At 46.7% G+C, this 13,254-nt stretch overlaps 1 protein-coding gene and 1 long non-coding RNA gene across 4 annotated transcripts; both read left to right on the forward strand.

Moving 5' to 3' along the window:
* Nucleotides 1–12: 12 nt before the first annotated feature.
* khdc4 (KH domain containing 4, pre-mRNA splicing factor) lies at nt 13–10,214 on the forward strand. 3 transcript variants are annotated; one of them, XM_045718848.2, is made up of 14 exons: nt 13–210; nt 1,930–2,116; nt 2,322–2,450; nt 2,662–2,741; nt 2,900–2,952; nt 3,078–3,250; nt 4,747–4,958; nt 5,844–5,904; nt 6,069–6,126; nt 6,207–6,421; nt 6,527–6,670; nt 7,577–7,692; nt 8,204–8,223; nt 9,186–10,214. In XM_045718848.2, the coding sequence occupies exons 1-14, from the start codon at nt 182–184 to the stop codon at nt 9,512–9,514; spliced, it is 1,806 nt and encodes a 601-aa protein (XP_045574804.2). In that variant the 5' UTR covers nt 13–181; the 3' UTR covers nt 9,515–10,214. The 3 variants fall into 3 exon arrangements, with proteins under 3 accessions (XP_045574804.2, XP_045574802.2, XP_045574803.2); XM_045718846.2 differs by having other exon boundaries at nt 14–210; nt 8,201–8,292; nt 9,261–10,214; XM_045718847.2 differs by having other exon boundaries at nt 14–210; nt 8,204–8,292; nt 9,261–10,214.
* Nucleotides 10,215–11,991: 1,777 nt separating this feature from the next.
* Nucleotides 11,992–12,895, forward strand: LOC145879573 (uncharacterized). The gene is made up of 2 exons (XR_014392412.1): nt 11,992–12,237; nt 12,570–12,895. It is a non-coding gene; the product is annotated as an uncharacterized LOC145879573 (long non-coding RNA).
* The last annotated feature ends 359 nt before the right edge of the window (nt 12,896–13,254 follow it).

The following is a 13,254-nucleotide window of genomic DNA, read 5'->3' on the forward strand; positions in this document are numbered from 1 at the left end:
AAGCAAAATTCAACACAGCACCGGTCCTTTCCCCCCAAAACAGGAAGTGGGAACGATATCGCATAGGTTGAAAGCTCTTGCAGTACTCCACTGTCTGGACAAGCTATCTTGAAAGTCTGCCAGAGTCAGTATTATCGTTAGTGTTTTTACGCAAAGAGAAATTCAACTAAATAGAAGATTGATGTCATTTGGTGGAACGCAAAACGGCGGGTGAGTTGAAAAAACGTTGCGTTATCACGGTGCATTTTACCACAGACTTGCTCAACACTGACTTAGCAGCAGGCAGCACAAAGCTAGCTAGTTCATTTGTAATGGCGGAGTGCTTGTAGCTAGCTACGTGGGGTACGCTTAGTAGCCAACGGTGTAGCTATCTAGCTGTCGCTACCCAGTTTAGAAAGTGGTTGGTTATATAGCTAACTAAGAGCGCCGTTGGGTGTTACGTCTATTTTTTGAAAATCAATGTGAGTTGGTTAAATATCTATTAGTTAGCTCGCTAACTGTTGTTTTGGTAAGTTACAGTAGCTAACTACCTATGGTTGCTAGTAGCTAGCTAACTAACGTTAAGCACAGTGACGTGAACAAAACTGTTGGATAACTAGCTAGCTAACGTTAGCAAGTCAACATTAATTCAATCCACAAAGTTAATATTAATTGTAACGTTAGATGGCAAAGACTAAACTAACTTGTTAGCTAGCTAACGTTAGCCTACGACCTCTCTGAACCCTGTAATTGATATGGTCATTTAAGGGGCAACCTGCAGTAGCTACATCCATTTATTTTTTTACTAAATGATTTCCTGATTATTATAATTGTAGTAATTTAGTTCACCTAATTTCAGTTTGACAAAACAAGCAGGTACAGTGTAGAGAATCATTGTACCATCTAATCCCCTGTGAAAAATATTTTCCATAAGCAAAAATATTGTATTTTCAGCTGTTTGAAGCTGGTGTACAAATCCAAATGTAAAAGACACAAAAACAAAACTTAAGAACGGGAAGTATTGAAAATCTGCTGCTTCTTAGATTTGCTTTCAAAGACAAATCTATAACTAATATACTTTTTTTGTTAAATTTTTTTCCCCGTTTTCTTGGTATTACGATCTTGTCTCATCGCAACTCCACAACGGACTCGGGAGAGGCGGAGATCAAGTAATGCGTCCTCCGAAACATGACCCGCCAAACTGCGCTTCTTAACACCTGCTCGCTTAACCCGGAAGCCAGCCACACCAATGTGTTGGTGGAAACACTGTTCAACTGACGACTGAAGTCACCCTGCAGGTGCCTGGCCCGCCACAAGGAGTCGCTAGAGCACGATGAGCCAAGTAAAGCCCCCGTGGCCAAACCCACCTCTAACCCGGACGACGCTGGGCCATTTTTGCACCACCCTATTGGACTCCAGGTCACGGCCGGTTGTGACACCGCCAGGGATCAAACCCCAGGCTGTAGTGACGCCCCAACACTGCAGACCGCTGCGCCACTCAGGAGGCATATAACTAACATGTGAAATTGGTCGGTTACCCAAAAAGTTTAGCTCAACTGACATACATCAGAACCCAAAATATACTTCTTTTTTTTTACGACATGGGAGTAAAACAAAAAGTATATGTAAACAAACTGTTTTTTGCCTCAAATGGTTAAAACTATAATTTTTATATCATAGATGGTCAGTTTTTGCATCCATAGCTCTGTCTGAGAGTTGTTAGGCCAACGTTTCTCCAGCACCCATCCTTCCAGCTTTTTACAGAAACGGGTGGGGAGAGGCCTTGTGATTGCTGCTTTTGCGCTGCCCTCCATTCTCCCTCTGCTTCTCCCATCCCTTCCACTTACCATTGCCCTCTTTCGCTCCCTTCAACCCTCTTTCACTACCCCTCTTTCACTACCCCTCCCCCCTATCTCTGTTCCCCACCCCGCTCCCTTCTTTGTTCCTCAGTCGCCGTAGTAAATGGGACCAGCCGGGCCCAGGTCCTGGTTCAGACCAGATGGCGGAGGCGGCACCTACAGGGGCTCTGGATGCTGCCGCTGCTGTGGCAGCTAAGATCAACGCCATGCTGGTAGCCAAGGGCAAGCTCAAGCCCTCCCAGATAGGACCGTCTGGACTATCTGGACCCCCAGACAAGGTAAGGGTCAGGAAACCTCTTACACTGAAAACATTAGAAACGCTTTAGGTCTCTCACCTGTAATCTCGCTTCTCTCTGTCTTCGTATTCTGTACCTCTCTCGCCTCAATTCTGTAATCCCCTCGCTCTTAATCTCTCTCTTTTAGAGAGATATTGTTGTAAATGTTAGCATGCGGCTCATAAAAATGAATCTCTGTCATCACTAGGTTGTGGGTGCAGGGAAGCCCCAGCCTCCTATGAAAGCGAAGGATGACCTGGTGGTGGCGGAGGTGGAGATCAACGACGTTCCTCTCCCCTGCCGGAACCTGCTGACCCGCGGACAGACACAGGACGAGGTCAGAGTCCATGACATCATTATGATCTTTAGACCCATTGATTGACAATCTGGTCAACAGTCAAACTTACTGCTATGTTTACCCAGCTCTTTCTCTGTGTGACACGCACATGTACAGACTGGATCAGTGTCATGTAAACCAGTATGGGACTGAAAGTGTCTCACTTGAGGACAGTAAATGACCAGCTTCTACTTCATTCTATTGTGTGAAGATCAGCAAAGTGAGCGGTGCTGCTGTGTCCACCAGGGGGCGATACATGGCAGCAGTGGAGAAGTACAAGGCTCCACAAGGGTGAGTCCTGCTTCACACCTTCTTTATTACCACACTGATCTACCAAGGAGGTTACTGGTATTTACTTTTCTCCATACAGACAAGTAGATCTGTTGTCTGATTGCATCATACAACCAAGTCTTAGGCTACTGACCGACTGCTTCTCTCTCTGTCGTCAGGGACCGACCCCTCTATCTCCACGTCCAGGGCCAGACCAGGGAGCTTGTCGACAGTCAGTACATCTCTATTTACCTCACCTAATTTGATTAAGATTATCACCATTTATGATCACCAGGGTCATTCTTTCCTGACTTTCTATGTTGTGACGATCTAATCTCTCTCTCTCTCTCTCTCCAGGAGCTGTGAACCGTATCAAGGAGATCATCACTAATGGAGTGGTGAAGGCGGCCACCTCCTCCTACAGCGGAACCGGAACCGGAGCCACAGTCCCAGTCTACCAGCAACACAAACCCCAGCCCCCCTCACTGCCCCCCATCAACCACCATCACAGACCACACTTCCAGTCTGGGGTAAGCAGTGTTTTCCACAAGTACATAGAGTAGCCAGCCAGGGCAATTTGAATTTACTGAAAATGAATGAATTAGTTGTTTTGGGGTATGGCCTAGGCTTATATGATCAGGACTATTTTCTAAGTAAGAGAGCATTTAACATGTCTGGTCTTGAGATAAAAGTCTTATTTACAGTGACTTTAGTCCCGACATCTTAGGAAAGGAAACCTAGGGAATCCTTTGGTTTACGACACCATGGACATGCAGTATAACCACGCTGTATGATTTATGAATGGCAAAGGGATATAGGAGATTGACTTCATTTAGTCAGTTTGACACTTTTTCTAAACTAGTCAACGCTTGCTGTTCAGTTGTCAATCAAAGCCCAGTAAATAGTCTGCTATGCACCACGGCTCCACGTGGCTGGCTACGTGGGGCGTTACCGCGTATGTACGCACGCTACGCGGGGCGTTACCGCGTATGTACGCACGCTACGCGGGGCGTTACCGCGTATGTACGCACGCTACGCGGGGCGTTACCGCGTATGTACGCACGCTACGCGGGGCGTTACCGCGTATGTACGCACGCTACGCGAGGCGTTACCCCGTATGTACGCACGCTACGCGGGGCGTTACCGCGTATGTACGCACGCTACGCGGGGCGTTACCGCGTATGTACGCACGCTACGCGGGGCGTTACCGCGTATGTACGCACGCTACGCGGGGCGTTACCCCGTATGTACGCACGCTACGCGGGGCGTTACCCCGTATGTACGCACGCTACGCGGGGCGTTACCCCGTATGTACGCACGCTACGCGGGGCGTTACCCCGTATGTACGCACGCTACGCGGGGCGTTACCCCGTATGTATGTACGCACGCTACGCGGGGCGTTACCCCGTATGTACGCACGCTACGCGGGGCGTTACCCCGTATGTACGCACGCTACGCGGGGCGTTACCCCGTATGTACGCACGCTACGCGGGGCGTTACCGCGTATGTACGCACGCTACGCGGGGCGTTACCGCGTATGTACGCACGCTACGCGGGGCGTTACCCCGTATGTACGCACGCTACGCGGGGTGTGCAAATTCACTAGCATCATGCTCTCTCCTTCCTCTGTGTAAAGAAATTAGACTGCAACCAACCACAGTGCACAAATTGTACCGGGAGGCGGGACAGATGGCACATTGCGTTTCCCTGTCATCGCTCGCTTTGTGACTGACGGGCACCTATCCTATCAATATATCGCCAGAAGATGCATATCATTCATTCTATCCAGAGGAGGCTCGGCGGACTAGTGAATTGAAACTTTTAAATGAAAAGCAGCCTAGTTATTAATATGAAGTGGAAAAAGTAGGTGGCTGAAAATGAGTCTGTAACTGGCTGATTAGCTGACGGCCGGCGCTAATAAGAAAACAGTGTGTGTGTGATTGTCGCTCAGTGTGTGTGTCAATGTTATTTTATTAGTGTCACTGTCATTGATGAATCTTTAAGACTCACATCCATATCCTTTCAGATGCACTATGTGCAGGAAAAGTTGTTTGTGGGTCTGGAGCATGCCATCCAGGGCTTCTCAGTGAAGGAGAGGGTGGAAGGGCCAGGCAGCTCCTACCTGCAGCACATCCAGGGTGAGACTGGAGCCAAGGTCTTCCTCAGGGGGAAGGGATCAGGCTGTCTGGAGCCTGCCTCTGGGCGAGAGGCCTTCGAACCGATGTACATCTACATCAGGTAAGTCTCATGGACTAGACTCGTGTTCATCTGTATCAACTCAGAGAGAGCCTTGAACTCATGTACATCTACATCAGGTAAGTCTCATGGACTAGACTCGTGTTCATCTGTATCAACTCAGAGAGAGCCTTGAACTCATGTACATCTACATCAGGTAAGTCTCATGGACTAGACTCGTGTTCATCTGTATCAACTCAGAGAGAGCCTTGAACTCATGTACATCTACATCAGGTAAGTCTCATGGACTAGACTCGTGTTCATCTGTATCAACTCAGAGAGAGCCTTGAACTCATGTACATCTACATCAGGTAAGTCTCATGGACTAGACTCGTGTTCATCTGTATCAACTCAGAGAGAGCCTTGAACTCATGTACATCTACATCAGGTAAGTCTCATGGACTAGACTCGTGTTCATCTGTATCAACTCAGAGAGAGCCTTGAACTCATGTACATCTACATCAGGTAAGTCTCATGGACTAGACTCGTGTTCATCTGTATCAACTCAGAGAGAGCCTTGAACTCATGTACATCTACATCAGGTAAGTCTCATGGACTAGACTCGTGTTCATCTGTATCAACTCAGAGAGAGCCTTGAACTCATGTACATCTACATCAGGTAAGTCTCATGGACTAGACTCGTGTTCATCTGTATCAACTCAGAGAGAGCCTTGAACTCATGTACATCTACATCAGGTAAGTCTCATGGACTAGACTCGTGTTCATCTGTATCAACTCAGAGAGAGCCTTGAACTCATGTACATCTACATCAGGTAAATAGCAGTATTAATGGATAGTCTAGGGGAGTAAAGTCCATGTTCATTTGTATTAGCTCAGAGACACAGAGCTTAGACACCAGGCACACCTTAACTCCTCTCTCTTCCCCAGTCATCCCAAACCAGAGGGCCTTGCTGCAGCGAAGACCCTGTGTGACAACCTGCTGCAGACGGTGAGTGTCTAATGGTTTACTGACTGGCACTCTGTTCTGTTCTCTGTACACTGCTCTACTTTCACTTAAACCCTGTTTCAAGCTGTCCCATGTGAAGTGCATTGTATTATGTAGCTGGGCTCTGTTTGCCATGTGGATCTCTGACTGTTCTCTCTTCCCTCCAGGTTCATGCAGAGTATTCTGTCTTCCTCAACCAGATGAGTGTCATGATGCCTACTCCCGGTACAGACTCTGTCTTTCTTTCTCTTCTACAGTCTCTACAATGTGTCAACATGTACTGACGTGTTCCTCTCCTCCTCCAGGCTTTATGCAGCCCCCCATGGCCAACGGGATGCCCCCCCAGCCCCCTTACTACCCCCCAGCGGGGTACCAGCCCAGCTACCCCCTCCCTGTACCTCCCCCTCATCCCATTCCTCCCCCCTACGCTGTCCCCCCTCCCATTCCCCCTGGGGTGCCCGCCGGTCTCCCCCCTCCCAACCGGTATGCCCTCCCCCCTGCACCTGTCACTTTACCACAGGTAAGACTGGTCAATCAGATTTAGACTTGTGTGGACCTATAATACAGTACATTCAACATACATTGCATCCAAGTTGGGTTTTTTTCCTTATTTTTTTGTCCCCAGACTCTCCCACCTTCTCCTTTCCCACCCACTGCTCCGGTTCCGCCCAAAGCTCCGCCTCCCGTGGTCTCAGCCAATCCGCCGCAGAAAAGACGCTTCACTGAGGAGGTGCCAGACGAGAGGGACAGCGGTCTGCTGGGATACCAGGTGATTTACCATTCTTTTATTCTTCCACCTTATGTGCTGCCTTCGTCCAGTCTGTCCCTGCTGCTTCTGTTGTCTTCCTGTCTTTTCTTATCTTCTGTCCATGTATCTGATATCTGTTCCTCTTTCTGTTAGACTGAATTCATCATGATTCTCACTGTCTCTTGTCTGTAATTCTGTGAGTCCCTGTCTGCATTCTATAGAAAAGGTTTGCTTGTTGAGTGAGATTGAGTGTCTGTTCAGTGTCAACTTGTTTTTTCCCTAGTAGATTATGACGTTCGTTGAAAAGCATTGTAACCATAGCTGTTATTATCTGAGTCCATGTATTATTGGATTTATAGAACCTTCAGATTATGGAGATTCTGAAAAGGTATTGTTGGATAATCATCAGATGTACTTCAATATATTGAAATTAGTGCAGGTACGATACCAGTAAGTATCATGGCAAGGAAACAAAACATGAAACGGATCAACTTCTTTAGGAGAACGGCCCTAATGTTGGAAACAATCATCGTTCCGTTGTCACCCAGAGTCATCTGATTTATTTTCCAAGCTATAGCACATCATGTTTTACATACAGCAGGGTTTTAAAGGACCAATATCGCAATGCTAGTGTCGTCACAGGCCTAATTTAAATGTGTCCTCTTGATTTAATGATATGTTACTTTAATACAGTCCTTTCCTATTTCCGGATTATGTGCAATCAGAGCATGCATAAACTTAAAATAATGGTTTTATTCTCAGCTGCTTAAATAAGGTGTAGTGAAAAGGAAAACGTTTTGGAATACTAACTTTGCAGTTCAGTTCCATTCAATAGTTTAGATAACTATATGCTATATGCCTACTATTAATAATAGTGATTTAGGGGAGGATGTGTGCTAATGCGCCTGTGTGTTTTTCTGCTCATAGCATGGACCCATTCATATGACTAATTTAGGTGCAGGCTTCCCTGTGGGCAGCCCCAGCCCAGAGGCTTCAGGACCCCCGCCACCGAGTTCCTCCGGGCCGCCGAGGGAGAGGGACAGGTACGAGATGGGGGGGCGACGAGTCGCTCTCCTTTAAAACAGTGTCCTTCATCCCAGATGCTGGACACACCGTGTGTGCAGGCTTGTGTTTGCTTGTGATTGATGTTGTGCAACACTGACTCCTCTCCTTCCCTCTATCCCTCTCTCTCTCCATCCCTCTCTCTCTCCTTCCCTCTATCCCTCTCTCCCTCCTCTCTCTCTCCTTCCCTCTATCCCTCTCTCCCTCTCTCTCTCTCTCTCCTTCCCTCTATCCCTCTCTCCCTCTCTCCTTCCCTCCATCCCTCTCCTCCTTCCCTCTATCTCTCTCTCTCTCCTTCCCTCTATCCCTCTCTCTCTCCTTCCCTCTATCCCTCTCTCTCTCCTTCCCTCTATCCCTCTCTCTCTCTCCTTCCCTCTATCCCTCTCTCTCTCTCCTTCCCTCTATCCCTCTCTCTCCTTCCCTCTATCCCTCTCTCTCTCTCTCTCTCTCTCCTTCCCTCCATCCCTCGCTCTCCCTCTTTCTCCCCAGCAGTAGGCAGCTGATGCCTCCACCACCCATTCCGATGAACGGAGGCATGACACCCAAGATGGAGGAGAGGAGGCCGCTGCAAGGCCCCCTGGGTAAGGGCCCCACCCCATCCATGGCCTCAGCCATAAAGCACGCTGCCCACCCCCCTGGCCTCTTGGCTGTCAGTAGTCAGAGTCAAATAGCATTTTGCATGCAGACATGCTGTTCTCACACGTGACAGAACAGGTTATAGCAGATTACATCAGACAGGCATAGTGTTCCTCGATAAGTTCTGCTTTGAAAGTCAGTCAATCAGTTCAGAATCAAGAACTGAGCAAAGCTTCGATCCCCCACTGCCTCAGGTAACTCTCATTGATCCTAAGCCAACCCCTAGCCCTAGGCACTGTGTAGGTCTGAGAGGATTTTATAGGTGTAAGCCATATGTAGACAATTACAATTGGCCTGATGAAGAGTAAGGCTGATCTATTACCGTACTGCTTACACCTGGCATCTGATCATCTGACATCTAGGAGGTGTCTAGGGATGGATTTCAGATTGGGAGTCCCCCTCTCTGTCTAGCTGGTGCTGTCCCCTCGCTGCCCGTCCCTTTCTGATGACGTCATCAGACAGGAGTGTCTGTGCCCGTGTGTGACCCCCCTCGCTAACAAGACTCTCTCTTTTTTGTGTTCTTTCTCTGTGTTTTTCTTCTCTTCCATGTCTCTCTGGGTGGGATGCCGGATGGGGGTGGGGCTCTTCTCCTGTGGCGCTGTCCTGCATCGTGATTGGACGGCCCTAACGCTGCCGCTCCCCACCGACCAATGACTGCCGCTGCTGGCCCATGCCCCTCCTCCTCTACCTAACTCACCCCTGCTGCCAAACACAATGCAATCTAACTTTCTCTCCCTATCTGTTGGTAAACAATTGACTTCCAACTGTTGTTTTTGAAACCTTTGTGCTGGTCTTTGGTTGTGTTCTCTCTCTGTGTGTATGTCTCCCCTCTCTCTCTCCTGCACCCCTCTCCTTTCTCCCTCATTCCTCCCTCTTTCTCCCACTGTTTTTCCCTCTCTCTCATCTCTCTCAGATCCCTCAGTGAAGAGGATGAAGACGGGGCTCGTGGCGTACGCTGGTGACTCCTCGGACGAAGAGGAGGACCACTCCACCCCCAAAACCTTGGGGGCAGGTAACCATGGTAACGTCGCTGGGGCAACCCATTCCACACCCACGTCATCCTCGGGCTGGACTCTGGGGTACCGCTGCCCCCCTCCGCCTCCCCAACGTGCCAAAACACAGCAGGCACAGTCACAGCAGCCCATGCCCTTCTGGATGGCCCCATAACACAGGAGTATTAAACCTCATACCCCCCCCCCCCCCCCCCCATCTCCTCCCTCCCCTGACACCTAGGGCCTTTGAGGGTCCCATAATGATGTTTTACACCCCAAACTGAGCCCCAGTCCCCCCTCTTCTCCTTTCCCCTGAACCATCACTCATACCTGCTCCTCTACTTGATAGAATTTATTTTGTGATGACTTAGATTTCCTTAAAACAGTTTTGCCATGCGCTCAGCAGTAAAGCAGAGTGTGTGAAATGGACTAAACAGACTGGCTGGCTCATACAAAGAGAACAGACTCAACCAGCCAACCAGGCACAACCAGGAGACTGACAGACTGGATACATGGTGACAAGCAGCAAGATGCCCCAGACTTCCACACAGATTCAAGTGTACTCTGAACTCTGTATAGGAGACAGCTGAGGAACAGACACTCATGGAGGGTAATTGTGCCCCTTTTTGGTTGACTTGGAATGTGTCCACTCCTGGTTTTACTAGTGTAGAAAAGCACTGAGGTAGAAGAGATTTCAATGCATTCTAAATTATTTCTTTGTCAAAAAATATATTTCCCCCATCCCCTTTCTTGGTCCAAATCTCCCTCTTCCTTCATTGAGTACAGATCATACAAACATGCTTGTTGGACTTTTATAAAATGCAATTGACTCAACTGTTCTAATGCTTTTGTGGAATAAATTTGCATTATCTCTGTGTATGAATTTTATTTCAAGAGCAGTTTGACAGATCATGCAATGGAGAGAAAATGGGTGGTTTAACTGACTAGCAGGTGTGAATCTCTCATTGTCTTAAACAACCCGCAATCTGAATCAACTGCCAAGAAATCATCGTTCTATCACACATTCCTTGGCTATGTTCTCAAAATATTGCATGAGGACACCTGTTAAATTTCCATGTATTGGTTCAACAACACCCGTGTGTATAAAGAAGGACTGAGCCCAGCAGACTACATTAGATCTGAAGAGACATTGTTTCAGAATGAGGGGTGCTGTAGCTCGGCTGGTGTTGCTGTACTGTCTGTCTGGGACATGGACTCAAGGGGAGAGTGGAGGGGACAGAGAGAAGAATATCACTGAACAGGTTCACAGAGACGGATGAAAGAGCAAGGAGAGTGACGCTGACGACAGGGGCGAAAATCTGATATCAACTTTGGAGGGGACAATTACATGAAATTTTCTCAAGAGCAATTCCTGAGGGGGACACCAAAAGTAGTGCTGTAACACATAGCCTACATTGTAATATGGTAAATGTATATTGAGGAACCAAAGAAATAAGGTGTTTGCCGTACTCCTAACTACCGGTACCCAAAACTACACAACTAATCACAACAGCAATACCATTGCCTTTAACAAATCTTAGTTCAGTCACCAGTTTAAGTTGAGAGTGGGGGTATCCATGGCATTTTCCAATTATGTTCCTATTTTACAAGTCAAAAAAATTGAGAACCTTTCATAATGTTGCCAAACAAAGACTCAACAAACTTACCTGAGACTCCCTGTCTCTGCCAGTCTGTCCCTGCATATCTGTCCCCAACTCTGCTGTCTGTGTGCCATCTGTTGCCTGCTCTGCCTAATGACATCATTGGGAAACATTTCCATTAGAATTTCATTTCTTTCTTATGAACATTTTATCAACTAGTCTTTGAGATATTAGGCTACTAGGGTTCTTACTATGCGTTTTGGTGTATTGAAAAATACTCTGATGTCCGTCTTTTATTTTTCTGCCATTTTTCTACCTGGCTGGCTGGCTGGCTACACACACAGTGTGTAGGTTATTTACAGTAAGAGATGGGCTTCTATCATCTTCAATCATTCTATTTGGGCTTCGATCTAAAAGGTAGCTAGCAAATGTGAAACGGATTAAAATGACAAGAGTTGACAGCTGTATGAGTTCACCATTTACACAACATATGCTGCAACCTTTTGTAATTTTAATAGTTTGTTTCATATTGGCTGGCTTCTAACAATAGCTAAATTTGCAAAGCTAACGAGCACCAATTCCATTTCAGTGGTGTTTGCTATAATCTTTGCTACCCGGGTTAAATAAAGGTGAAATAAAATAAATAAATAAAAGTTCCCTTGCGACAATTTAGCTTTTGCAACGAGACCATTAAATATATTTAAGACAATGGTAGAAGAGAGTGTAGTTCTGTTCAGTTTGGATTTCAGTTTATCGCTAACCTTATCACAGGGACTTTGAAGCACTAACTTACAGTAGATACGACCTCTCTGTTACCTAGCAAGCTAAGGAACTGGCAGTGGATCAAACCATTGTGAGGCAAAGGGTGGGGGGGTCGCAATCTTTTGAAACTTAAAAACGCACTATTAAGTGTCTATAATCAGCACAATTGCTTTCATTGCGTATTATTAATATTATTTAAATTACATAGTTATGTTTCAGTGATATATTGGGGGGGACAAATCCCCCCCGTCCCCCCCGGGATTTCCGCTCCTGGCTGACGAGTTGACCACCCAGCCTGACATCTGGACTGAGCTGAGGAATATGGTGGTGGAGCTGAGGAACATGGTGGTGGAACAGAGAGTGGAGCTGAGGAACATGGTGGTGGAACAGAGAGTGGAGCTGAGGAACATGGTGGTGGAACAGAGAGTGGAGCTGAGGAACATGGTGGTGGAACAGAGAGTGGAGCTGAGTATCACTAAGACTGAACTGCACTTCTACAAGAACAAGGTGACTGAACTGAAAAGACAGAACACAGGTAAAGTAAGATAGCTGTATGTAATGTGATTACTGTAATCAGCAGAGTAGTGGTGTGTTGAATTCTTCAACAGTTTCTTTGTATGATATTGTAGAATTGGTCCAAATCAGACAAGGAACAGCTTCCCAAAATTGTTCCTATATTTGTCATTTCAGCTCAAGCAGCTACAGGTAGCCTACTGCCTGCGTACACACCCATCTACATGTATGAACACACATGTCCATAGGGACCAGATACAGACACTGAGTCCAACATCACTAACAGGCTGCTCCAGTGTCTGGTGGCTTTGAGAGACTGACCGTGTTGATCTCTCTGTTTTTCCTCTGATGCAGGTGTCTTCAGTGCTCCAGTGAGAGGAGTACATGGACTTGGGTTTGTTCAAGAATGACCAGGGTATAATGTGGAATGGACAGTACAATAGTCACGGAAGGTGACAGTATCTCTCCAATTCTGGGACTCTAGAACTGGAGGAGGGGGACTTGGTCCCATCAGGCTAAAGGATCTGTGATGATTCAAATAAACACAGCTCCTTCAGTGGCTTCCTGCTCTTTCCTATGTGAAATGAACACCACAAAAGCTGTAATAAAAAGTCCAATCTGTTCTTATAACATTCCATGAAACATTATGACGGTAAAATAAAATGACAAGGTCTTCTGTAGTGTTGACGTTTGACTGTATTTACTATGGTATAGATGAATGTTATTCAGCTCAGTAGTTTGGGTGGAAGGCAAAGGGTCAGCGTTGGGGGTCAGAGTGATCATGTATTTATTGTATGTAACTACAGACACAATTAAGTAACCGTCCAGATCAACAGTCAGTTTAACTGACAATTTCAAGCAGAAACGGATCCATTACTATGCTAAAGTCAATGTTTTAGTGATAAATCACATTCACTTCATTCTTTCTCTGCTTAATGATAACACTAGAAGCCCATTTAGCCTATTAAAGCTGTACTGCTCCCATATTAATCTGTTACACCTATCCATCTACTAACTGGCATACAGGCCAGATCAGTAT

Source organism: Salmo salar, chromosome 05 (genome assembly GCF_965601325.2).
Source record: "Salmo salar chromosome 05, fSalSal1, whole genome shotgun sequence".
NCBI classification, from domain to species: domain Eukaryota; kingdom Metazoa; phylum Chordata; class Actinopteri; order Salmoniformes; family Salmonidae; genus Salmo; species Salmo salar.